The sequence below is a fragment of the Bradysia coprophila genome, chromosome IV (genome assembly GCF_014529535.1).
Source record: "Bradysia coprophila strain Holo2 chromosome IV, BU_Bcop_v1, whole genome shotgun sequence".
Lineage (NCBI taxonomy): Eukaryota > Metazoa > Arthropoda > Insecta > Diptera > Sciaridae > Bradysia > Bradysia coprophila.
In genome coordinates this window covers 14,959,753-14,976,046 of record NC_050738.1, presented here as the reverse complement: position 1 = coordinate 14,976,046, position 16,294 = coordinate 14,959,753, and the positions used below count along the sequence as shown (strand labels likewise).

Sequence of the window (16,294 nt, the reverse complement as noted above, 5' to 3'; positions counted from 1 at the left end):
TTTACATGTTACTTGCTGTACGCCGGATAATTGAGGAATTTTCGAAGGTATGACATTTCCCTGTCTATATGATCTTCGGAGTAAATGGCTCCGCCACATGAACGAAAACAAATGGCAGGCTTTGCGCTTGCTGGAAATTATATTGGGACAGTCGTGGCGATGCCCCTGTCTGACATTCTAGCTGTTTCACTTGGTTGGAAGAGCATATTTTCTGTGTTCGGATGCATCGGATCGGTGTTGTGGATTTTCATAGTGAGACGTAGTCCTACAGATGATCATCACATGACAAATGAAGAGAGATCATATAGTCGCAAGTTTAGGACATCAACCGAAATTTTCGGTTACAAACATTATTTTGTGAACCGAATTCATTGAAGGTGGGTTTTTAAGGGGTTTTATGAGATCTGGGAAATTTGTACGGTACAGTCGGAGAAATATAGATTTCGTATTTTTTGGAGATATCATCGTTTCTTTAATTTCTCAATTCGCCTAGTCGGTTGGACTGTAGAGGAGCCACATTTTTTTATAGTACTTCATTCTCGCTGTACTATTTTCTTGTGTAACAACTTCACATAGGTTCATTCCCATGAAATGTCACAGCAGTGAAGTTTGTTCACGAAAAAATAGAATCAGTGACACATGACAAAACGTACTAAAATGTAATAGTTTAAAAGAAAAATTTATTACATTTTAGTATTAGTTTCAAAACAACCTTTTCCTATTGCCATTTGAAATAACATGCGAAACAAGAGAATACATAAAAACGATGATGTCCCGCAAAATCCCAAAATGTATATTTCTTCGACTGTACTAACTCAATTGCCGTTATTCCTTAAAGCCTTTAAGTTAAACGTTTTTATTCAACAAAACAGTAAAGTCTTCAAATAATCATGTTATACTTTGGTCTAAAAAAATTTTTATAATTCTTAGAACAGGAGAGATCTTGTTTTGAGCCCTTAATTATTTTATGCAAACCTATTTTACGATAAGAGAAGACAATTTAATGCACAAAACGTTGTATGAATGTTGGACAGAGATTCTCGGTGCGAAGAACTTTATCATGACATTTACACATCTAGAGCCTAATACAGTATTTCGCACTTTATGACATCAATAACTGTTTAAGTCACTATTCAACAAACACAGAAATCACAACAACTTTTATAACGGGGTCACGTATAATATGCGCACAACCAAAGCTGCCTTGGCACAACACGTGAAAACTTCGCCGAGTGACGAAGGCAGAGATGGCCAGCGAAGTCTGCTCGCTTCGCTTAAGCAATTGCCTTAGTCAGGCGCTTGCGTGTTTTATTATTACGTCGAAATCAAATTCCCTCTATATCGTTCCGCCACACATCTTTTTTTGAGTGGTTGTTCTCAGTTAAAAACACAAGAACACAAGTCCTAAGCGGCTGTACTCGGGCTGCTAGGAGTTTCACGCCGGTGCCATTCACAAAGTTATCTTCACACTATGACATTTTGTAAAGGGAAAAGGTCATATGGAGAACCACGTCAGTCATGACGTGAATGACACCGGTGGTTTTCTCGTTGTTTTCTCGGTATATTTACATGTTGCAAAAGTAAAGTGCAAATCGTATGAGGTTACGTAAGGAGATATAGTTCATAAATAAGTTTGAATAAAACGGTATAAAGTGGTGGAGTAATTACTTTTTATTATTCAAAACTTTTTTTTATTACATTGAGTTCACTGCTTGACGGGTCTTCACTATGTTTTATGCTCTCATTGTTTGTTTGGGCATTCTTTACCATTTTACTGAGAAACGTTTTCATCGTCGTCGGCGGTAATGGCGTCGTCATCGCCCATGTCGTCGGACAAATCGGACAAGGTGAGGTTACGTAACATGGGAATACTTCCGGAAAGTTGCACAATTGATTGGCCTGATCGAAATTGAAGGGCACTGCACACCTTCCTGGTTGTGGTGGGCTTTGGGCATTCGCACAATACCAATAAGCTTGGCAGTTCGACGGATCGTTAACGAAGAAACCAGGTGGATAGTGTGCGCAATTCGGTGGTGAGGCCGTTGCATACGCAGACAAAAAAATAACGGCGGTCGTCAGTAGTTTTAACACTTGAAATAATGAATAATTGAGTGAATATAGTAAATAATTTCAGGTCTGCGATCAACTTACTTCTTGTTTCTGCAATCGTATCACTTGCACTGATGGTAAAATAAAATATTTCGTTTCTATTTATACTGGTGTTCAAAAAATAGCATATTGGCCATAGCTCCTGCCAATACTCTCTCTAGCAGCGTCACACTCAGAGAGAGCTGTCAAATTTCCACCTTATTTCCTTTCATGTTGGGATTTTTCTTGTAATTTAGGCCCGAATCATGAAAAGTATGTATACGCATCTGTTGTGGACGGTTTATTTTAGGTACTTTCGCTTGTGGCCCTCACTTCGTTAGGGCTACAATTCGCAAAATTGCCTAAAATATATCGTCCACATTACGCATCTGTTCGTAGAGTCACATGCTATGGTCAAATTTTCTAATTTACATGTAAAAATGCAGGGTTACTTTGCCACCCTAATTTTTCTTTTGTCGGTGCTAGTAGAGTGTTGCACTAGCTTGTGCGTGCAATTATTTTTTGACAGCTAAGGTATCTGAGTTTGTATGAAAACTGTCCGATTATGGTATCTGAGATCTGGTTACGCACAAACTGGTGCTATAACTAGATATAGGATAACGATAATTTTATCATTCTCAATGGAAAAGTGGATGCTTCCTGTTGTTATATGATGGGATATCGCTAGTCTAAGATACTGTTATCGCCGGCCGATTACAGAAGAAGATACTGCGGATAATATTTCTAAAGTTTCGCAAATAATTGTGGAACTAAAAAGAATAAAATTTTGATGAAGTCACTCGAAAAAACATAACCTGGGGAACATCAAAGTTCGACGATTTTCCAAAATTTGATGGGTTGAGATACATTGTGAAAAATCAACTCCATTTCTTTCTGTTATGGTGAATATGGTCAAGTGTATCAATGGATAGTGCTTGATGTCAGCTACATCAATGTTATGAAATACCAGGCTATGCCACTCCATACACTCATCATGTGCAAATGCGAGTTTGCAAAAAAATTGAGTGGCATAACCTGGTATTCACACCGTAAGTGTGCCTAAAATTTGAATTTCAAGTGAACGATTCAATGAAAAAGTGAACCGAAAAATACATTTCAACGCTCACTTGAATGGAAATGACGCTACGTTAAAAAGACCTCCGCACTTTGCGTTTTGAATTTCGACCGCACTTATGGCGTGAATTTCATAACATTGAGCTACAAAACTCCAGGTTAGACCTTCATGCTAATAACTTCCCCAGCCGCCCAAAGTCCCTCAGAACCAGTTTTTTTTCGAGATTTTTCATTTGTTGCGGCTCGTGAAGCTCATAAATTTGTGAACATGTGTTCCTTCCTACCTTATAATATTACAGTTACACCGACCTTCCTTCCATCCATCCCTAAAGAGTGGACGTCTCTTTTTTGAATGACGCCCACTTTCTGACTACCCGATAACAAAACCAATTTTTAGAACTGTAATTTGCACTAATAGAGGTAATGAGTTTCGATGAAACTGATAATGTACTTACGGACTTGAGGCCACTTCATGGTCGTATACATCGCAAATGTGTAAAGAGAGTTCATGGCTCTTAATGGCCTTAATACGAAAACTAACAAGATGAACCTAATTAAATTTTTGCGTTTACCGCGCCGTAACATATATAAAACTTTGGCATCGATTTACTGGGGTCATCATTTCAGAGACTGCCATCTGTCATAACTTTGCTCTTGTTTTCAATGAAAGTGTAAAACAAGTATGGTCTATTGTCCGCCCGGAGGACATAAAAATTTGATTTTCGTACTTAAACGCACTCATTTTCATATTATTTTGACATAAAATGTGAGTGTGTTTAAGACGAATTCGCCGATCGACCATACCTGTTCTAGACTTTCATTGCTTGTTTTTTATTGAACAACAGTAACAACAGTACATACGTGTGACACCATCGAACGCACTCATTCTTTCGACGTGTCACCTTTCATTTTACATGGAAGGTCATTAAATCTGACACCACTTTAGCTAGATAAGAACTAATTTTGGTTTTACGCATTACATTTATAGCCGTCCGTTGCAAGGCTGTAAACTTTGGGAAGGTCACGCAGATCCACATTTAATTAGATTCGCGGGAACACACCACTTCTGAAGATTTTACATATAAAAAAATCAACACATCGACACGGCTGCGAGAATCGTCCCAGAAGGTGAATTTTTGTTTGAAATCCGCCATTTTATCTTCAACTGTGGTGTGACACTCGCGTATCTGTATCTGCGTGACCTCCCCAAAGTTCACAGCCTTGGTCCGTTGTCTGTGATATTTGAACGGTTCAATGAATATTTCCACTTACCATTTTCCATACACCAAACCATAATTATAATTACACCTTGTTATCAACTCAGAGGTGTAACTGGTTCTTTCAGAACATTGTTCTAATTGTTCTTGAAACTCGTGAAACTCAGTAAATCTCGTTCGAACGATATAACATAACAACTAAAGTGAACTGACGATTCTCAGTTTTTTTTTCACCACATTCACCACACTAAATGCACGTAAGTATCGTAGCTAACTTCACTTAGGGCATGTCACTTTTGTTGTTGTTTTATAACAAAAAAAGTTGGAACTGATTTTTGCTGCACGTAATCTCTAGAATTCGCACTCTTCTTTAGATAAATTGTGATTTTAATTAAATCGATTCCATTTGTACAGAAAATTACTTTTAAAATTCGTCAATTAATCGGTGAAAAATGTCCGGCTAAGTGCAATATTTCGCGTAAAAAGATTGTCATTATTTGAAGTGCAACAAAACAAACAATGAAAGTTATGTGATTTTTATACAATTATTACTCTACGATGAGCAAATGGAATAAAAAAAGCAAGAGCAAGGTAAATATTATGTGAATGATTAGAACAATGCCAACGATGTGTTTTGTGTGCTCTGCAATTTATTCTTGAATTGTTATTTTGTGTATTGCATGTGTTTTCAATAGGATAATTTGTGAATAGCCAATTCGAATCTTTTGTTTGTTGTATTTGAATGCACATGACGTTTTCGTACTTGAATGCATTTTTGTGTCGTCTAAACAAAAGTTTTACTTTTTAATGTAATCATTGATGAGGAAATGCCTACGTCACCGAATAGCGCGTGTTGGCTGGTTTATTTATTTAATTTGTGTTTAGAAAACGAAAATTGCAATCGACAATTTGCATAAAAAATCATATACCAAATCAGAAGACATTCGTTTAGCCTTGACAGTCAAAATATCTAGCTTTCGTACGAGACAGTACATTCACCTGGATTAATCATCAAAAATGTTCGGTGTATGGTGGATTTTTATTAAGTGGAATTTTGTTATTCTGATTTCTTCGTCTTTTTTAGTGTTAGCTGCATGTATGTGTACTGTGTACATGCATGACATTGTCAAGTAAAAATTTGTTAACCTTGCTGGAAACGATAATTTATCGAGATTTTGCTTATTTTTTTAAGTTAATTTCTGTTATCTTCAATACAGTTGTGGTCTGTAGATTATAAATAGAACAGGAATTATGATCTACATTTGTGATTGCGAACTCATTGGGTATATTTCTCCCTCCTCGCATTTGGAGTTTATCGCTGGTTAATAAATTTATTGATAACCGTCGTCACAATCAAAAATTTCTTTGTCTAAGAGATCAACGCTTAATTGTGTTTAATCACTGCAACGCCTAACATTTAATCGTTTTTTTGCTTGTTGAGTCTAAATATAGATTTGTGCAATAAGTTTTTAGTCTCTTGCTGCTGTTTTAATTGACAATTTTTTGGATTTTTTTTAAACGAATCGTTTTGTGTTGTGGAAATATAGCTCCTAAGCTTTTGAAGACGGCAAGCGTAATCACCAATTGTAATTTTCTTATTTTTAATTTAAATATTTGAACCGAATATTCTGCTCATCGCTACTGTCGATAACCGCTATCATATTGAACTGGTTACCGTATTGTCCGGCGATAATTAGAATATTTTTCGCACTAATTAGATCAATCGAATTAGTACGGTAATACCTGGCTTACTGTACTAATTAGATAACTCAAAATTGTGGTACCTTACATCGTGGCAGTACATTTTCAAATCATTTTTTTTGTTTTTTTTTTTCCTATTGGTTATTAGTCTTTCAGGAACGGTATAGCGTTACAATCATAAAAACTTTTAACTAGCCTGCTTTAAATAGAGGGTTTTATTAAAGTAGAACCGTCAGTCTGCGGGTACGAAGCTGTCAAGAGAAAAACAACGAAATTTACTCTCAAGTAATTTGGAAATCAAGCCAATCAATAAAATATTGATTTATACGGATCTGCAGTATGAAGAGTTTTCAGTTCCATTTTATCAATAAAATTCGCTCGTTTCGGTTTTGTACTAGCCGGCTACCTGTTCTAAAAACTGTTAAAATCTGTGCTAACGAACACTATATCAATAATAAGAGCACTTATGTTACATATGGTTACATAACTAGTCAAACTGCTACAAACAATAGTTATTTGCAAATCTGTTTTGGACAACTAATTCACTGACTCACTTTCGGGCTACAACATGCAAAAAAGTGGCTAAAATCCATTGTCCGAAAAAAATGCTAAAAAAAATTCAGGGGTAAGGGGTCGAAAACCCGAGAAGGTAATTGAAAAACCACGGGACAAAGTTACAGAGGTTTCGCGTAATTTGGTCTCTTACACTTTCCTGTCACCTTTGGCCCTTGGGCTTACGTTCTTCACCTTTCGTTTCCAGTAGAGAGCCATATAATCAAGCATATAATAATTATTTACGTATCTGTTGTGGACGGTAGATATTAAGCAATTTCGCGAGATGTAGCCCGAACGAAGTGACCAGAGAAAATTTCTGCAAAACCCCCGTTTTCGCCCCCACACATGAATAGCTTAATACGTTACTCCTTCGACCTACTCAATCTTTACGTAAAATGATTTTTCTAAAAACATATCATAAAAAACACGATAAAAATCGTACAAATCTAAAATTTATTTTAACGGAGCTTCGATGACTAAACGCGAGTTCATTTACTTGATTTGTTTCTACATTTTATTTTATTAAATTTTCCCAAATTACTCGTAGGTCATCCTTTTTTGTCGATACCCATACCCAATGGTTTACCTTTTCTCATAATATTCTCTCATTTCGAATCAAGAATATACTGGTGATTCAAAAACGAACGTCATGAAATATTATAATCAACCATTTCAACTCGATCCCTCATCAATATATCACCTGATTCACATACATGCTAACATGCTAACGAAAAATCATCAAACCGTTTTTTTTAATACGCAGCAAATAATTCACTTCCACACTGCGTTTGAATTGACCCATTTACTATCTTATCAATATTTACTTAACTGTGCAAGAATGAATCATGCACAAACATGTTACGCAGAAGCAATAAAAATGTACGATTCTCTCGTCCATTATATTGAGCAGGTAGCTTTAACAATTTTTTTTTTGTATGGACATTACCTTTTTCAATGCATGCACCATGCACTGCACACACGTGCATTTCCAATTTTCGATTTCTTTTGAATCATGCACTCAACATTGAGCTCCTCCCCACCTTATAACCAATTTTATGTGCGCTTATGCGATGCGATCGTTTCATGTAATAGTTTTTCTTCTTTGTTATGTCTGTTTAGTCAGGCATTGTGTTTCGTGTTGTTAGAAGAATATTATATCTCTCAGTTTGCTGTTGAACATGAACATGCAGTCGAATATTTTGAATTGAGAATATTTTTTGTGTTTAGTTTATATAAAATGCATTGGTTGAATTGTTTTTTGCTTGTGGACACTAGTCCGCATTTACAACGATTGAAATTGTTTCGCCAAAACAATTTTTGATGGTTTTTTACTGGAGCTTACTGGTAACTTATCTATAATAAGACAATCATTGCATTTCATAAGAAAAACTGTTGATCAGCTTTAGATTAAACAGTAGAAATTATCTTGTAATCATGTCTAGCCAAAGTCACTGTTACTGATTAGGATGGCTTGATGGATGACCCGTATAAAGGCTGATTAGCATACCTGTTCTTTACCCAGAATGGTTTGAAATTTGTAAATTTGTTGAAGCTATAACCAGCATACGGGATTAATTTCCTATATCTGTGGTTCTGAGCTAACAATTAATGCTCACAAAGCTCTGTAAATCCTGTCATTTAACTCGTGTTTGCCTCAGATTACTCAATTACAAATTTATATTCGGGGTACACAATTTACAAAACAAATATTTACACAAACTCATAAAACTAACAAAAATCTCTGTGAATACCTTACCTCCAGTCGTAATTATTTCAATGGAAATCGACTCATCATATTTTCCACTTCCTTTGTACGTTATGCTTAGATACTTGATTGTTATCTACAAAAGTAACTGAGTTAATGAATTTTCACATCAAGGAAATACCAACCACCTTGACCAAATCAAATTTGGATGTGGATTTGGATCGACGTAGTAGAAAATTTATATTGAACGTTTAATTGTTTCAATAGCACGATTGAAAGTCGCTTTAATTGGAAAGTCTAGAAGTTGTTAAATCCACTAATTATTGGTAGTAATAAAGCTCCAATCATTTCCTATAAAATTTTACAGACTGCATGCGTATCATTTAATAATTCAATTTGTTACTTTTTTGAAAATCTTTTACTTCATTAGTTGATGACATAAACATTTTGCTTGTTAAGACGACACTAGCCAGAGTGTATCGTTTACTTTAATGAAACATTGTCAATAGCCGATGATTACCCACTTTTTTACGATTCACGCATAAATATTACGCAGGATTACAAGGTCGTCATAATTTCGCAATCTTAATAGATCATTGACACGGGTGGTATTATATCACTCGTTGATGATTGCTATTTTCAGATAAAATAAATTTCATAAATCGTAACATGGCAAACAAATAAACAAAAAACAAGCAAACACTGCTGAGTAAATATGTGTACATTAATACTTAACTTCGTCTTATACTCTTATACAACTTAGTCTACTTTATTATTACGACGAAAAATTCTTCTTTGCAAAATTTTTATTATTTCCTTTTCTAAAGAAAAGAATAACAAATACTAACTAAAACTAGTGTACACAATCAGTCAGATGAGGCAATTTTTTTATAAAATTTACCACAGTCAGAGGCAGTGAAATTTCTGCATGAATTCACTTCAGCTGTTTTTCATCTGATCCACACAAACTATCAAAACTGTTTAATAAACAGTGTTTACAGTAACGTCTTGATACGGTTTTACCACTACAACACGCATGCGTGTAGCGGTGTAGCAGCTTCAACCGTATAAACAAGTAAATGCATGCTGAAATTTCATTGTCTCTAACTGTACTTTCAACTAGATTTTTAATCTGACTTTGACTAACACACTGACACATTCTGAAAATATGCGACAAATATGCGCCTAATTAATTGCTAATCCTTGAATGAATTCTTTTTTGATAATTTTTTTTTTACAATAAAGTTAGTTTTAAACAAACATTGGCAATTGCTATTCGCTATAACAAAGAACTATCCATTGACACCACCGTGGCAATTATAAATTTATTTTCTCGTTAAAATTTTCCTTGAAACTTATAGTTTTACGCACAAGTACATAATGTCTCTTTGTGCACGTATCAAAAATACAGGACAGGGATCACGGATTAATGGGTTTTGATTCACAAAGTATTTCATAAGGAAAATGTTCTGTAATCTTGTGCATTTGAAATTTCTGATTTTTTTTTATTTTGTTTATTGCAGACAATTATCAAACAAATTGAAAACTTAAAAGGAAGTCCGTAGCATACTCCGAAAATGGACTCTGCCGAAGATATTCTCTTCCGCTGGGAGGATGATTTTGCGGAAGATTTTGATTTCGTTGACATTCAAGTGGAATCGGTGCAAGCGATTTTATTCACCGAACTGGAATGCAGCACCATTATGTCCTATACGAAACGACGGGAGCGGGTCAAGAGAATGTTCAACATTTTGGTGGAGGGCCGGAAGAATTTGAACATTTTCATCGATGTTTTGTCCGAAAAATATGATTGGCTGGCTGAGAAGCTGAAACGAGAGGATAAGTCCGCCGAAATGGAATTGTTTAGGAAGCAAGTTGACGCTTTGCGGAATGAATTGCCGAAACATTTGGATTTGAATGTAAAACGCACAAAACATGTAAGTTTCTTTGGCAGACTGAGGTTGCAGGACTTGAAGCAAATTTTATTTGAACAATTTAGCTGTATGAACTGGAGCAAAAATTGCTAGACTTGTTACCCCGTGAACATTTGGTGGTACATGGAAATCTGGGATATGGAAAGCGCTACTTAGTCCTTGATGCATGCTGTAATTATGCTGTAATGAAGCGCATGGATTTTAATATATTTTGGCTGAACGTCGGTAAATGTAAGACGCCCGAGACAGTATTCGCTAAACTTCAAAGGTACGAATTCCACATTCCTACTAATTGCGATGTGATGACGACATTTACACATTTTTTCACGTAATTTAGACTTCTGAATATGCTCCCAAGGAGCCCAGCCAGTCTAAGTTTTGATAACTTCGATGATGCCGTCAGCAAAAAGTTCAAACTCAAAAAGTATCTTCGTGAAACATTGAGTGAAAATTATAAGAATTGCCTATTGGTTTTGCTCGATGTTCCGAACCAAATGGCTCTGAAATCGTTCGATCTGCAATGTAAAATATTGATGACGACCCGTAACAAAGAGGTATGCCACCCGTTGATCGAAACAATTGAGAACGATAACAAACTATTTAATTGCTTAAATCAACAGCTGTTGGATATGTTGCCAACCAGAACCACCAAAACTGTTCAATTGTCTCAAGGTTTTGAGGCTGACGAGAGTCTCGGACTATTTGCCAAAGTTCTGGGAATTCAATACAAAGAATTGCCTTCCGAAGCAGCGGAAATTCATCGACTATGCAAAGGTAATCCGTTTCTAATCTCATTGATTGCTGGTAATATGAAAGAGTATGCGAACACTCCAAATCGCTGGCTGAAATGGAAGAGTATTTTGCAGAATACCGGGTGAGTAATTTGAGATTATGTCGGCAATCTGATACACGACATTAAAATCGATTCTCATCAAACAGTCACACCGACACCGAATACCATAAGCTAATTAAACAATCGCTGACCGAACTCTGCGATGAAGATTACGAACGCTTTCGAAGTTTGGTTATATTCAACAGTGATGTGAGCGTACCGGCATCGGTAGGTTTTTCCTCTGGTGATTTTTTTTAGGACAACGATTTACGGAGATCGATTTTCTTTCAGCTTCTTCAGCTGTACTGGGGAAAGAGTGAACGTGAAGTTGAAGACATTATCAAGAAGTTCGACAAACTCTATTTTGTGGAAAAAGGCCTGATAAAGAACGAGACATTAGCCTGCTCGTTGCAATACCACTACTATTCGTTTTTGAAGAATGAGGTGCCGATAGCGGAAAAGAAGAAAATGCATCTTGAACTGGTTACGTGCTACAAGTAATTAACGGAAAATGTTGCCGCTCAATGATACGTAAATTAATCAAAAACTCTTTTATTTATAGAGTGCTTGATGCACTTGATAAGCGCACCGAACCAAACATAATTGTTATGCCGGACGATGGGTACTTTTTCTTCTACATCGGCTACCACATGAAAGAAGCCGAGCGTTTCGAGTTGTTTCCGAAAATATTTCTCGATTTCGGTTTTCTCGAACAGAAGCTCCGTGCAACTGGTCTGCCCAACACCATTGGCGATTTGAAGCTATATCGCCAGTTGATCACCAATAACATACCGAAAAACGAGAGTTTCCTTGACGAGTTGCTTCATTTTTTGAAAAGTTCCGAGGAAGTGATCTGCAAGTCAGCCGATACATGCATGTTACAGTATGCTTTGACAGCAGGTGGCGTACTGCAAGAAGAGGCCATGAAGCAGGCACGACAATTTACGGATCGAGTCTGGTTCCGGGGCAAGTGAGTTACAATTCGTTGGTTTGTTTAGATTTCGCGTCACTAAATTCCGTTGTTCACAGTGATCATCTGTCCAAGCACCGTCAAATTGTCAAACTTCCGAAGAAACCGTACTTGATGAAATTCTTCGGTCCGGATGCATTGCTGGTCGCACTCGACAATCACACCATTCTCTTAACCGATTTATCATTGTCCTACACCGTTGAGCCGACGCAGTACAATGGCCATACGGCGAAAATTATCGACATTCAAATATTTCTGCGTGACTATTTCATATCATTGGACGAGAAAGGAGTGTGCAAGGTGTGGTCACTGAAAAATACACCCAACGAACGACGCCGATCGGATGGTAATGGTGCTCGTGTTGGTGCTAGTCAAAATCAATATGAGAATTTGGGATTGACCAACATTAACCGCGGATCGTATTGTCAGACTATCCCTTCTACCGAGAAAATCGTTTGCTTGTATCTGATACACCGTGATATGCTGAATGAAATTGGCCTGTACGTTGCGCATGAAAGTGGTCGAGTTAGCATGTACGACTGGAATCCAACGACACATTTCAGCAAAACGCTCATCGACTTCGACACGAACATGCAGCAAATTAAGACCATGATCTGCACATTTCCCTACTTCATTGTACTGAACCAGAAAGGAAGCATTTCGTTCTTCAACTTGAAATATTCATCGAAACTTGAACCAACGGTTAGTTTGCAAAAATATCCACACCCGTTGAATGTGTACGACTCGAAGATTAACGACCCGGCCAACAAATACGTAATCGTTGTGTACCATGACAAAATAATGCAGATCAAATACACCAAATATGCCAAATATGGCAACCGGTTGTACACTGAATTCACCGAATTGTATTCAACAGTCGAAGATCAAAATACCATTTCATGCAGCGCTGTGTCGGACGACCTAAAGTATCTGATATTGGGAACGTACAAAGGTATCATTGTATTCGATCCGATACGGAAGACAGAAGAATTGCGTAGCAGCGTCAGTGACAGTATTACCAGCCTGGACATATGTGGCCTCGATAACGACATCTACAAATACATTTTGATTAGTGGGTCCACTTGCGACGCGCCGGTTGTAAATATTTCCGGACTTAATTTCGAGAGAGAGATCATGCAATGGGCATCGGACCGAATGGGTTCGCCCATCAACGAAAGCAATCTGTGCAGTCAACAACGATTGAATACGTGGCTGGTGGGTGGAAAATGGTTTTATGTGAACGATATGGATGCGGACAGAATCGAGTTGATGGCTGTCGATTCGCGGGGAGAAATTCACAAGCGAACGAGTTTCTCCAATTTTATGCAGTCCGAGTTTGTTTTTGTGGCGCAGGACAGTCCAATAACGGTGATGTCGGCAATCGATCACAAGTATTACTTCGGTTATGCGCACGGTTTCGTCTTCGAATACGAGAATCCTCAGCCGTTTATTACGCTGGCTTCATCCGTCGAATATCTTAAATGTTTTACACCGAGCCTAGTAGTAGCAGCAACGAAAACTAATTTTAAGATTCGCAATGGCCAGGAGGAATTGGAGCGACCCAGTAGGTTGATAGTCAAAAGTTTCGTAACGAATGGCCATTTAATTCTTGTCAAAGACGATTGTTCATTTGAAGTGAGTGTGGAAGGGTGAGGCGTTGAATGTTCCGATTGGTAACTTTTTCTCTTTAAACTTCCAGATGTACAATATTGAGCACAATGAAATTGTCAGCACTTGTGACACATGTACTGAAATTTACGGTGGCTGTGATTTTGCTGTAGATTGTTTAATAATTGGGACCAAAACTCCGTTACTTCATGTAAGTGCATTAACATATCTGAAAGTTTTATGAGATTGACTTGTGTAGCTTCAGAACTTACCTAATCTAAATCTGAAGATGACCCCGACTAAATTTTCTCTTTCATTTCCAGATTTGGCGAATAGGCTCCAATCCCTTCGAAGCGATAAAACACAAAGAACTGTTCATCAATACCAAATCACCTATCACATGCATTAAACTGAACCAGGGACGAGAATACTTCGCCATTGGCTGTGAATCTGGTTCCATTGATTTGTACAGTTTCAAGGGTTTCAAATACCTGAACACATTACAATCCAATAAAAACACGTCGATCAACGACATGGTTTTCTCCCCATGGTCATCTGCGTCCACATTACCCACCATTCTAGCCACCATATCCGAACAGATTTGTTTCTGGAATATTTCCTACATCATAAACAATCCCATCGAGAATGGTGCACTGAGGCGCAGTCAACGATTCGATCGCAAAGCGTCCGTCCGTTCGATAACGGAAAAAATGCAGGAATTGAAGCCGATAAACGGAAATGGATATGTGCAATCGAATCCGTGGGCTGGTAAATTGGGACCGACAGAGAAGCCGGAACTGTTATCCAGTATTCAGTTGATCGGTACGTCGGCGGAACAGATTTTCGTCGATGAAAAATTCACGAAATTCGTGACCATTGATGACGAAGGTGAGGTCTATTATTTACAAATTTTTAGTGATATTGGCATTGATAGCAACGGCAACATTTGACACATGTTGAGCAGTCTGAATCGGCGCTCAAATATGTTCGTAATGATTGTTTGCTATCTACTTATGTACATTTTCCTTTTGTACATTTAGTGTAAATGGTGGTCGGTTAGTTTGAATTTTAGGTGGAAAATTTTACATTTTAAAAATGTAGTTAAATTGTACCCATTTTTATACTTAGTTTAAGTATATATAACAGTAAAGTTAAGAGGAACGGCCATTTTCTGGTTGTGTTTAAAGACATTTTGTGCGTAGTTTTTTTAATTAATTTTTTTTATTAATCAAAATCATGAGATATTTTATCAAAGCAAAAAAATAATTATTTTTTAAGAAAATATTTTATGGAAATTACACTTTTGTGTTTAAAACGAAACGTTTTTAGTGATAAGGTCGAGCGTGAGGCGAGCAGGTCAATTTTAGGTCTTCGAACATACTTTCAATCGTTTTTTTTTTTGAGGACACGGCAGTGAATGTTAATGACGCAGTGCCTTTGCATATCGTATACCTTTTACCGTACTTTTCAACTTTCAGTTGTTCACAGACATTATGCAACAAAAGCTAGAAATTACTTGATAACTTTCATCCAGTATCGCGATCATAAGCAAGACGATTGAATTTATTTTCAAGACCTGAAAGTTACCCTGCTCGGAGCCTTAGTCGAACTAAAGATCTGCGTTTTTGAAGTTGTACAATCTGCACATTTCTCTCTGTTTTTTCTTTGTTAATTATTGTCAGACTGTACACTATTCAAAACGCAAAGTAGATAAGTGCCCCACGGCACTTTGAGTCTCTAATATGGCCACTCAGTTTGAAACTTATACCAAATAGTTACTTTAACCGATACGAAAAACATTTTTGTGCATCCGACAACTAAAATACGACCTATTTTGCCATGATTTTTCATTAAGAAATGTCAGTTTTTCCCGAACTATATATCGTGCGGGAAAAAACTTCATTTCTTTACGATTTATAGTGCGGGAAAAGGATTACATGAATTTTTCTATGACTATACGATTGATTAAATTTAATATGGTGAATGTGAAGTGTGTATGTTTTCAAGTAAATTGATGTGTTTTGTCTATTTCAGTTGTCCGATGCACAAAACGTTGTTCGTACCTCGACAGGAAATGACGATTTTTTCAGCACACGTCCTAATTTTCCTTAGGACTGGTGCTGGAAAACTTAGGACTGGTGCTGAAAAAATCGTCATTTCCTGGCTTGGTACGAAAAATACTATTCTACGAGTGCCAGAAGGGCTGGAAAGAAGGTAGCCCTATTGTTTATCTCAGCGGTCAGACATCGTAGAAAATCCAAACTGGTGTCGAAATGAAGGTATTGGCAACAAATGAAGAATGCACTGACAAAAAAGAGTTGAAAATCTTACCTGTTGCAGGTAACTTTGCCTCCAGGTAATCTATTTTATCTGCTACAGCTGTATTTTTCATATGGGGAGCTACAGCTGTGGCAGTAATTGTAGGTTACCTGGAGACAAAGTTCCCTGCAACAGGTAAGATTTTCAACTATTTTTTGTCAGTGTGGAATTGAAAAATAGGATTTCTGTTAACAAGTTAGGCGCATCTGACAAGAATTTTTGAAATTTCAACTTGTCAACCCTCCAACGATAATTTAGTTTTTCAATCCAATTCTTCATTTTGACAGCAAA

General features: G+C 37.0%; 2 protein-coding genes across 3 annotated transcripts; one reads left to right on the top strand and one right to left on the bottom strand.

Moving 5' to 3' along the window:
• Positions 1-1,659: 1,659 nt before the first annotated feature.
• LOC119086052 lies at positions 1,660-2,171 on the bottom strand. The gene is made up of 2 exons (XM_037196626.1): positions 2,152-2,171; positions 1,660-2,090 (listed from the first exon to the last, which is right to left on the bottom strand). Coding segments are annotated over exons 1-2 (417 nt in total). The 5' UTR covers positions 2,153-2,171; the 3' UTR covers positions 1,660-1,674.
• A 2,498-nt stretch (positions 2,172-4,669) lies between these two features.
• On the top strand, positions 4,670-14,961 carry LOC119066435. 2 transcript variants are annotated; one of them, XM_037168926.1, is made up of 11 exons: positions 4,670-4,970; positions 9,864-10,277; positions 10,340-10,542; positions 10,612-10,828; positions 10,895-11,148; positions 11,214-11,334; positions 11,398-11,603; positions 11,669-12,076; positions 12,136-13,711; positions 13,776-13,895; positions 14,008-14,961. In XM_037168926.1, the coding sequence occupies exons 2-11, from the start codon at positions 9,918-9,920 to the stop codon at positions 14,632-14,634; spliced, it is 4,092 nt and encodes a 1,363-aa protein (XP_037024821.1). In that variant the 5' UTR covers positions 4,670-4,970; positions 9,864-9,917; the 3' UTR covers positions 14,635-14,961. The 2 variants fall into 2 exon arrangements, with proteins under 2 accessions (XP_037024821.1, XP_037024822.1); XM_037168927.1 differs by lacking the exon at positions 4,670-4,970 and adding an exon at positions 7,960-7,979.
• Positions 14,962-16,294: the final 1,333 nt, after the last annotated feature.